The sequence below is a fragment of the Rosa chinensis genome, chromosome 7, assembly GCF_002994745.2.
Source record: "Rosa chinensis cultivar Old Blush chromosome 7, RchiOBHm-V2, whole genome shotgun sequence".
Lineage (NCBI taxonomy): Eukaryota > Viridiplantae > Streptophyta > Magnoliopsida > Rosales > Rosaceae > Rosa > Rosa chinensis.
The window spans coordinates 33,412,432-33,422,379 of record NC_037094.1 but is presented as its reverse complement, the minus strand read 5'-3'; the positions used below and the strand labels follow the sequence as shown (position 1 = coordinate 33,422,379).

General features: G+C 37.8%; 1 protein-coding gene and 1 pseudogene across 1 annotated transcript; one reads left to right on the top strand and one right to left on the bottom strand.

Annotated features, from left to right (window-relative positions):
• The first annotated feature begins 601 nt into the window (after positions 1-601).
• Positions 602-7,546, top strand: LOC112180090 (annotated as a pseudogene).
• Positions 7,547-8,318: 772 nt separating this feature from the next.
• Positions 8,319-9,443, bottom strand: LOC112177796 (NAC domain-containing protein 67-like). The gene has a single exon (XM_024316052.1). The coding sequence runs from the start codon at positions 9,441-9,443 to the stop codon at positions 8,319-8,321; it is 1,125 nt and encodes a 374-aa protein (XP_024171820.1).
• Between the last annotated feature and the right edge of the window lie 505 nt (positions 9,444-9,948).

Below are 9,948 nucleotides of genomic sequence, written 5' to 3'. Positions count from 1 at the left end.
TAAAAACGTGAGGAATACGTATTAATTGAAAGTGTGCATTAAATAATTAGGGATATATCGGTGAGCTGTGATTTGTTGGTAAATTATAATTTCAACATTGTAAAGGTCATGGGTTCGATTCTGTAAGGGTGAGGTGAGCTAAGAGTTTTTATTTTTATTTTTTATTTTTGAAAGGGATATATATTTAAAATTTCTCCAGTCTTTTTGTTGTAAAAAAAAAGTTGGTAACATACTAAAAAATTGAAAATTGAGGAGCCGATCAGTTTATCGTAGTTATAAAAGTCATGAGGTCAAATTCGATAGTTATCGAAAATATTGGGGTTTAATGCTTCAACAGATGAGCTTGACACTCTGGCAACACAACTGTCTCTGGTGTATTCAATTAGGAGTCTATTAGATTATTTTGTATTTTAAAATTCTTTTAAAATTTTGTGATATTCAATTCATATTTTAAAAAGTCGTTATAAATCTGGTGATATTTAAAAGCCGATTGATTTTGAAGGATTTTATTAAATACTTTAAAAGCCCATTGATTTTGAAGAATTTTATTAAATACTTGAATGTGAGGGTCTAGAGTGTCTGGTATAAAGTAGACGTGAGATTTTGATGTATTTTATTTTATTTTTTGTTTCTGAAAGCACCTCACTCAAACAGTAGTAGAGAACGAACTGAGCTCCACCTCTGACCGGCAACTGAACTCCATAGATGATCGTCGGAAAGCTCAATTATTTGAACCACCACCGTCGTCCTCCACCACAGATACTATAATAAATAAGCTCGATCTCCACTCGAGGTTTTATTTTCATTTGATTATATTAATTTCCAATTTTATAATTACGTGCTGCTTGAGATTCTAGGTTTTTTTTTTACTATAATCAAATTTGACGATTGATTCAAAATTGAAGGCTTATTATCTCCCATGGAAATTAGTATGCGATTTCTATATATTGTAACCTAATCGTTTACTATTGGTTAAATTATCAGGAACAATTGGAGAATCAGACGACTGTTTTTCGGTCAGCTCTCTCTCTCTCTCTCTCTCTCTCTCTCTCTCTCTCTCTCTCTCTCTCTCTCTCTTGTGAGTATAACGCATTTCGTATATGTGTTAATAAAGTTTGTTCAGAAACTTAACCATATGTGAATTCTGGTTGGGTGAAATCAGGAATGGAAGTAGATGTGATTGTTTTTTTATTTTATTTTATTTAATGTTAATCGCAGTTAGATACAATTCTGTTGGGTTAGAATTTGTCTTTTAGAGATTCAAGAGCTTCAGGACTTGATTAGGACTGATTAGAACCAATCCGAATGAGCATTGGTTTGGTCGGAGATGACACAGAATTGGAAGACTTGTGTAACCTCACTTTCGCCATTTTTAGATTTCCGACTTTTTTTATAAGTTGATCATGCAATGAGGTCAATACCAACATAAAAGTTTTGATAATGATTCTGATTTTAAATCTGATCGTGATTTTTCATATGGAGTTTTGTGAAGTCAAAGGTTTTTGAGGTTCTCCCATATTATATTAGACTCTGGGAATTCAAGCTTTTTAGAATAACTGATTATTCATCATGGATTAGGGCTTTAGGCTATGACTCTGTGGCTGTACATTTTAACCTGGCACATGTTTATAATCTTTTGAACAGTTCTATTCTTTTATCTTGATCGCTATTAGATGCATTGTACTCTTTTGCTCTGAAGAATTGAAATTGATAGGCTCAGATTTAATCTCAGGTATTCCCAATACCCTTTCTTGGTTGTTGGTCTCATCCTTTGTTTTCATGGGAACTATATGAAGCCCAGGTATTGTGGTCCTCTAGTTAAGCTTCTAGGATTGGGACAAAAACTTGGCGCTATATGCAAGAGTATATAAATATCTTAATCTGTGTGCCACAGTTTTGTCTCATATCTACTTCTTGTTTGACACTTCTTTTTGTACTAAGACTGCAGACTTCATTCCATACTAACAATTCAGCCGCACACCCAAAATTTCTTATATTATTCTTGTCAGCTACTACATAGTTTGTTGATTTTCTCTTTCCAACTTTTTATGTCTTCTATTCTAGGTTTTGCGGAGCAGCAAATTAGTTTTGTGAGAACTGACCAACTATATCATGATTAGGTGTATGGAGTTCTTTTTATATGTTTGTCATTCATGCCACATGATTCTTAGTTGTGGATTTGACATGATGCCATCTATGTTTGTACTTGAGGAATTAAACAACCCCTTGGCTACTGTTACTTATCATTCTTCTGATTCTTTTTTTTTATTATTTTTTAAATTGATAGCCTCAGTCTTGTGTTAGTGGTATTGTAGACAATGTCTTTTTGTTAACATAATCTCTCTTACTCCTTCCCCCTATGATGTTCTTGCAGGCAAAGTTTGCTCAAGATTTGGAAGGTTTCCTGGACTGATTTTAGAAAGAAGGATGATGACACAGTGGTAGAGAGTTACACATATACTACTGATTCCTGTTGTGAAATCAGTGAATCACTATAGACCTTTGGAAGAAAATAGTTTATAAGAGAAAATTTACACTTGAATTTGGTTAGTCTGAGTCTCTCTTTCTCTCTCCGGTCCAACTTCCATTTTCATGGCGTTTCACAGCGCTTCACGCCCTGTCTTATCATCACTGCCGTCTCTCAGCAGCAGAGCCAGGTACTACCCATTGCTTCACCTTCATTCACCAATTTCTTCGTCTCTCTTTTCAACTCTTAATGCTCAATCCCAACATGAATATGTCAAATTCAATCCCAACCAGTCTTCTTCTCTTGACGAACCTTCTGTTCTTCACCAGCTCTCTGTTCTGTTACCAATCCCCCATCAAATTTCACCTCCAAAACAATTTGGCCCCACTTATTCGAATAAGAAGGTAGAATCTGTTAGGGCTGTGGATGGGTTTTTAATGCCCGACCAGAAATTACGTGGGGTTTTTCTTCAGAAATTGAAGGGTATAGCTGTAATTGAGCATGCGCTCGACGATGTTGGTGTGGATTTGAGCGTTGATGTTGTTGCACAAGTAGTGAATAGAGGTTGTTTAGGCGGTGAAGCAATGCTTGTGTTTTTTAATTGGGTGATTAAGAAGCCAAATGTAGCTAAGCATGTTCATACATACCATATAATCCTCAAAGCATTGGGTAGAAGAAAGTTCTTTAATTATATGATGCAAGTTTTGAATGACATGAGGAGCCGAGACATACGTCTCGATTTGGAGACTGTGTCAATTGTGATGGATAGTTTTGTGAGGGCTGGACATGTCTCGAAAGCAATCCAAGTGTTCCGAAACTCGGCAGAGTTCGGGTGGGATTGCGATACTGAGTGTCTGAATGTGCTTCTGCAGTGTCTGTGTCGGCGGTCTCATGTAGTGGCTGCAAATTCATTTCTTAATTCTGTGAAGGGGAAAGTGCGATTCAATGGCACTACGTATAACATTGTTATTGGTGGGTGGTCGAAATATGGTAGAGTTGGTGAGATGGAGAGGACTTTGGAAGCAATGGTAGCAGATGGGTTTAGTCCTGATAGTGCAACTTTCAGTTACATTCTTGAGGGTCTAGGAAGAGCTGATCGGATTGACGATGCAGTTGAGATTTTTGAGAGCATGAAGGGGAAAGGTTGCGTGCCAGACACCATACATACAATGCAATGATCTCTAACTTCATCTCTGTTGCGAATATTGATGAATGTGTAAACTACTTCAAGAGTATAATGTCGAGTAATGCTTGCGATCCAAATGTTGATACTTATACCAAATTGATTACCGGTTTCCTTAAAGCCCGGAAAGTGGCGGATGCACTGGAGATGTTTGATGAGACGTTAAGTCGAGGATTTGTTCCTACTACGGGGACTATAACCTCTTTTATGGAACCCCTATGTAGCTATGGTCCACCAAATGCTGCTATGATGATTTACCAGGAAGCAAGAAAGGTCGGATGTAGAATATCATTGACTACTTATAAGCTATTGCTTATGCGCCTTTCTAGATTTGGTAAATGTGGAATGTTGCTAAACATTTGGGAAGAGATGCAGGAATGTGGTTATGCTTCTGATATCGAAGTTTATGAGTATGTAATCAGTGGACTTTGTAACATTAGGCAGCTTGAAAATGCTGTACTTGTCATGGAAGAGTCTCTACGAAAAGGTTTTTGCCCAAGCAGGCTTACCTATAGCAAACTAAGTAACAAACTTCTTGCTTCAAATAAGTTAGAGAGGGCTTATAAGCTATACTTGAAGATTAAAGCTGCTCGTTGCTTTGACAAGACACAGAGAATTTGGCGTGCTAGGGGATGGCATTTCTGAACTGACATCTCTTTTGTTGCCAAGATATAATCTTTCTTTGCTTCGTACAGCAAGTTGTTGACTTACTCGCTAGAAGAGTCGTTGTTCTAGTAAGTGCATGTGTGACACTCCTAAAGTTTTGGATAAATGCCTGCTTGATACATAAAAGTTCTTATCTTGAGCACTCACATATATCAAGCACTGTATTAGTCATGTATTGCACATAAGCTATAATTTCTGCATGCAGGTATATTTCTCTAGGTTTGCAATTTTGTATTAACTGGCTTTTGACTTTTGTAGGACATTTCATCAGAGATTGGTTTGATAATAGAGCTGTCATCTTATTGGGTAAGATCTTCTTGTATCTTTAATCATTGGTAGTTTTCATAGCAGCAACTCGTCTTTGCAAGTTTCTCAGATGGAAATAGATGGGGGCCTCAAGTTTGTTTAAAATGTCTGGGGCAACTCAATTTTATCTTCATGCAAGCTGTTTTTGAAGCTCCGATTTAGCAAACTTCATACTCAAGTTTGATTTCTTTTGCTATCAACATATACCAAGATTTCTTTTGTATTTGGAGTTCATGAGTTGGCATGAATGGATGAAGATGCCAACATGGAATTTATTAATCTAGCATGCTGTCTTTAGAAAATATCATGGTAAATGTTGAATCTCTTTTCAATGTTTAATAAATGTCATTTTCCAGCTAAAATTGAAGTCTGATTATATTGCATTCCTGTAGGGCAAATGGGAAAATGAACTCTTGTAATGGCAGCAACTTAAATCAGAATGACAGGTGATGATGAACATAGTATCTGCTTTACGACTTATGAAGAATTTACCAAGACTTTTAATGTGTGGTCATTTTGATGAAGAAATTTCATTTGCCTATCTTAATTTCTTTGGTTTCTGATGTACATGAAGTTATATGTGATTTGCTGACCCTGACTCCTCAGATGGTTGGTCATCTTTTCTTTTTTCCCCTTAACACATGTAAACTCCAGCATTCAGGATTGCATACCTGTACACCATCCAGATGTTGCCCGTTCCATTGATGTTACCATAATGTGCAAAACTGGATCAAGGTATCTATCTATTCTGTTCTCTTGCTGAAGCAAATAAAATAGCTTTTGGTTTGGGGTTTATTTGTCGGGTATGTAATTCTTACGAGTAAAAATAATAATTCTTTGCAAATTTTTTTTGGGGTCCCGCTTTATTTGCGAGTATATTTGTGTAAGTGCAACCCATATGCTATATATTGTTAAAAAAGAAAAGAAGAAAGGAATTCACACAATTGATAGGATTCAAGCATTAACCAACTCCAAAGAGACATTCATGCTTAAATCTGGCTGGCTGAAGATGCTTCCATTCATAACCTTGGATGGGAACTTTGTTGCCGATTTGCACCGTTGACTTCCTATACAGAGATTGCAATATCATGGTATCTGTAATGATGGAACGTCTGAGTAAATCCTCAACAACCGATACCTCTCCTTTCAATTTGGAGTTGGCCGGTCTTAAGCTCTTAACCAGCCAGGTTGTTGGGTGTACGGTTGTAATAAGCCTTGTGGCTGAGCTATGTTTCCAAAGCTTCATATCCCATAGCAATTAAAGGAAAACCAAAAAAAGTCATTGAATAGGCTTGTGAATTTTTTTTTTCTGTTTTTTTTTGTCACTTCTTTTTATTTACTTATTAATGGTATTATCCCCTGTAATAAGTCATTATCAAGCAATGATGACCTGAACTGATACTAGTTTTGCTTGCAGACCCAAGGATTCTTGGTCGTTGGACGTAAAACCTTGACTGAGTTGAGGGATAAGATATACTGTTTAACAGATAAGGTGATGGAAAAAGATGGCCAGCAAAATCATTCAGGATGTTTCCTCATAGAAGTAAGAAGTTGAATCTATTTAATGGTTAGTTTCAAATGAAGATGGTCTTTCCACTTAATCCTAGTAAATTGCTTATCCTATGTAGGATAGATTCTACAAAGATCTGAGGATTCCTTCTGCATTATATTATAGTCAATCCGTATATGACTAGCTTAGAAATTTAAGAGATGATGCTCTAAAAAACTAAAAGTGGAGTGTGTTTTAGCTGGAAAATTGCAAAAGAAGGAAAAAAGCAGTTGTATGCAACATAACTGGCTAAAGTTGCCTCTGTTCCAAGCTGATGATATGCACAAGACACAGTTTTGCAACTTGAAATTTCAACATGCTGATATGTCACCATGTACACACCTCTATTGCTTTTTCATGCCCTATAATTTATGCAGTACTTACATTATTGGCTCTCTGTGAAAATCTTCATGATTGATGCATTTTAAATTCTCTTTGACTGCCTTAGGTCAATTTCTTATAGAATCTGTCAGTTTGTCAATAAACCAATCCCCCCCTCAAGAGTGGTCGAGTATGCAATTTATTGTTAGCATTTATGTTGTTCCTCTCTTATGGTGATGCCAATGGAAATGTGGTAGGCAGTCAATATTATACATTTAACTGTATAACAATGTACAATTTTAGATTGTTAGGAAAGAGAACATTACCTACTTATACTTTTACCTTTTGGGTTGTTGCATTGTTTATGTTTCTATGGAAAAGCATAAATAAAGGGTGTAGACCAAGCAGCATTTGAAGTGATATCAGTAATAAGACAATGAATATAACGAGCATGAGAATCAATAATAATTAAGAAGTCTAGATTTCCGACACAAGATAATACCATACACTGACCATGGTTTAGTGCAATGCTAACTTGTGGTAACTAACAATGATCAATGTCTAGTTTTCTTTATACACAATTCCTCTCACTTGTGTTTATAGTTCTGTTCTTATAATGTGGCTATATAACTAATTGATTTCGGGACTTTTACCAGGGTGACTACAGACACACAGTTGTGAATTGTGATTAGAGACATAAGGTTGCTTCATCCAGAGGATATACAGAACAGGGCAGCTTATCAATTGCTCCTATTCCAATTGAAGCTACACGTACAGAAATATAAAGTGTGTTGGATGTATAGTGCAACAAAGTTGACTGTCAATGACAATTGGATATCGGAGAATCCCTGCTACTTCTCCGATAATTGCTACTTCCTTATCAATGTAATCTGAAAACCAAATGTTGAGGTTCGTAGTTATGTTTAATCAAGAGAGATTGTGAGAACGTAATTTGGATTTGTTTAGAAAATGATACAACCGCATTATGTTGTTGTCCATGTAAGGTTGGGAAGTTTTTAATCTTCGATGTTTCCATTTGGGAGTTTTAGTTTTATTAATGAGCAGCGTATGAAGAATCCGTACAAAATGGGAGTTTTCTATTCTAGCCAATGTAGAGCTCCATTGACTAGGCACCCACGCTTATGCAATCTAACAAACTTGAAGTCTTCTACAGTCCTCTGTAAACCCGATTCAAGTGTAAAGATTGCATCAACCCAAAGAACCCGAAGACAGGGAAGTGAAGAATGTAAACTATTACAGGAATGGGTTTGAGAATTTTACTTCTTTTATCACCTTCCAGTCCAATTCCTTTAGTAGTCCATCAACAGTAGTCTAATACAAGTACTAGGTGATGTCAGTTTGAATAATCTTTTTAAGACTAGCTGCATAAATCTTCAGATTAGTTACCATGCCATCTGCTAACTTCTTGAGGTGACATCAAGAGAACAAAACATAACAAAACATTTCCTCTCAAATAATGTTGCACGGTTGCACCTACTGAATTTAGCCAATGGCAGATAATACTATTTGGAGTCTAATAAAAGCTTTTATCAATTTAGTTGAATATGAAATGTAGACTTTTTGTTGTTTTTTATGAAGGTCTGAAGATTTCATTAATACTAGACTTTCTTACAAAAGTGAGAGAACGCAAATATATGTGGCCTCGTTAAAACCTTTTCCGGGTAAAATCCAATTGGGATAAAACCCCGGCCGAAGGAAAGAGTACCACGCGTTCATACATATAACAAATTAAAACAAAATTTACTGACATTGTTGTCAATTAATCTTAAACAGCTAGGCAATTTTCATGCCAATATCAGCTACGATCACCATTGCATTTCACTGAAAAGGTAGTTGTTCTCCTCAGGATTAAAATTGATTGACTCCAACCAATCAGACCAATCTTCATCAGCTGTCTGCTCAACAGTACTTGAGACCTCCACCAAAGACATGGATGATGTGGGAGCAGAGAGAAGGGTGCTGTTTTCCACGTTTTCTTCAGCTGCCACATCTATATTAATACTCTTACCATTAATAAGAACTAGTTCTTCCATGTTCACCATACCCATTTCTTCTAACATTTCCGCCAAGAGAAAGTCTTCCTCCGGCAGCGGATTAAATATTCCATGATCGTCTACAAATGAAGGGCCTGATTGCACCTCGGCTGCTAATTGTTGGAGTCCACCATTCTCCCCACCTTCAAAGCCAAAATCATCTTCAAAGCATTCCAATGACTCTTCTAGTTCAGCTGCGAATGCAGCATCATCTTCTGATGGCATTGTTAGTGGTGCATTACCAATGGATGGCACCGTTCGTTGCCGCTTCGCTTGTGGCTCAAGCAACTCTTCTTGCTCCCTTTTCGATTTTTCTCCATCATCAAAGGCATAATTGTTTTCAAGAACCTCTTCCTCTTCACGTTGCTTTCTTTTCTTTTCGATCTTGGTTTTGGGTTCACCATTCTTTCGTAGTAGACAAAGAACATAGTCTTCCAGCTTTTGTTTATTGTCTCTGAGTGATTGATCAAGGTAGAACTCATACAAGATCCAACAGCCGTTGTGAACCGAGTCATCGTTCTTGTAAGTATATCTTTTCTTCAAGCCAACAACACGACCAGTTTCAACAGATCGTACTGGCTTGCCGGCGTCGTCGCCCTTCCAGGTGCCACTTCCAACATTCCGGCGTATGCGCTTGGCTGTGGAACTCATCTTCTTGTGTTGGGTGAAGAAGTAAATGTCCTTGTTGAGCCTCAAGTCGTGTGGTCTTTTGGTCTTGAAGGCCTCCCATATCTCCCAAGGTTCTTGGTGACCGTAGAGGTCGCAGTCGAACACCACGCGGTTTCTGCCGGGCACGATCTGTCCGCTCAACATGGGCTTGAGGTAGAAGAGAACTAGTTCGTCTTCCATGGGGCAGAACCTCTCGCCAGGAAGTTGATTGCCTCTGCTCTCCTCCATCGGAAATACTTTCTGCATGTTTCTCGATCTTCTCTTGCTTTTCTTGGTTTCGGAAAGATTTGTTTATGGAAAGAAGATGAGTAGCTAGGTTTTGATGGATAGAATTGTTTCTGGAAAGAAGACGAGCTGGGGTTTTGATGGGTTTGGAAACTTAGGGCTATAGTTTATAGAAACTTAGGGCTTCAGTTTATATAGAAGAGGATTATAAGCTTAGTTTATAAGGAAGGTTTCCTCTGGAGCACAACACCAGCCTATGAGCCAACACGTGTCCTCGTCCTGGCCCCAGAAGTACTCGTACAAAACGACGGCGTTGGGGCACCTTGCAACTCACCGCCTAGCATCTACCTATGAGCCAACACGTGTCCTCGTCCTGGCCCCAGAAGTACTCGCACAAAACGACGGCGTTGGGGCACCTTGCAACTCACCGCCTAGCATCTAAAGATTCCTCCAGCTCACTCCTACCCACCCAATGGCAGAACTATTTGGGGCCGGAGTGGGCCCTGGC

Bases quoted from the DNA above. Each gene is read 5' to 3' on its own strand.
- LOC112177796 (XM_024316052.1), bottom strand. From the start codon at position 9,443: ATGGAGGAGAGCAGAGGCAATCAACTTCCTGGCGAGAGGTTCTGCCCC.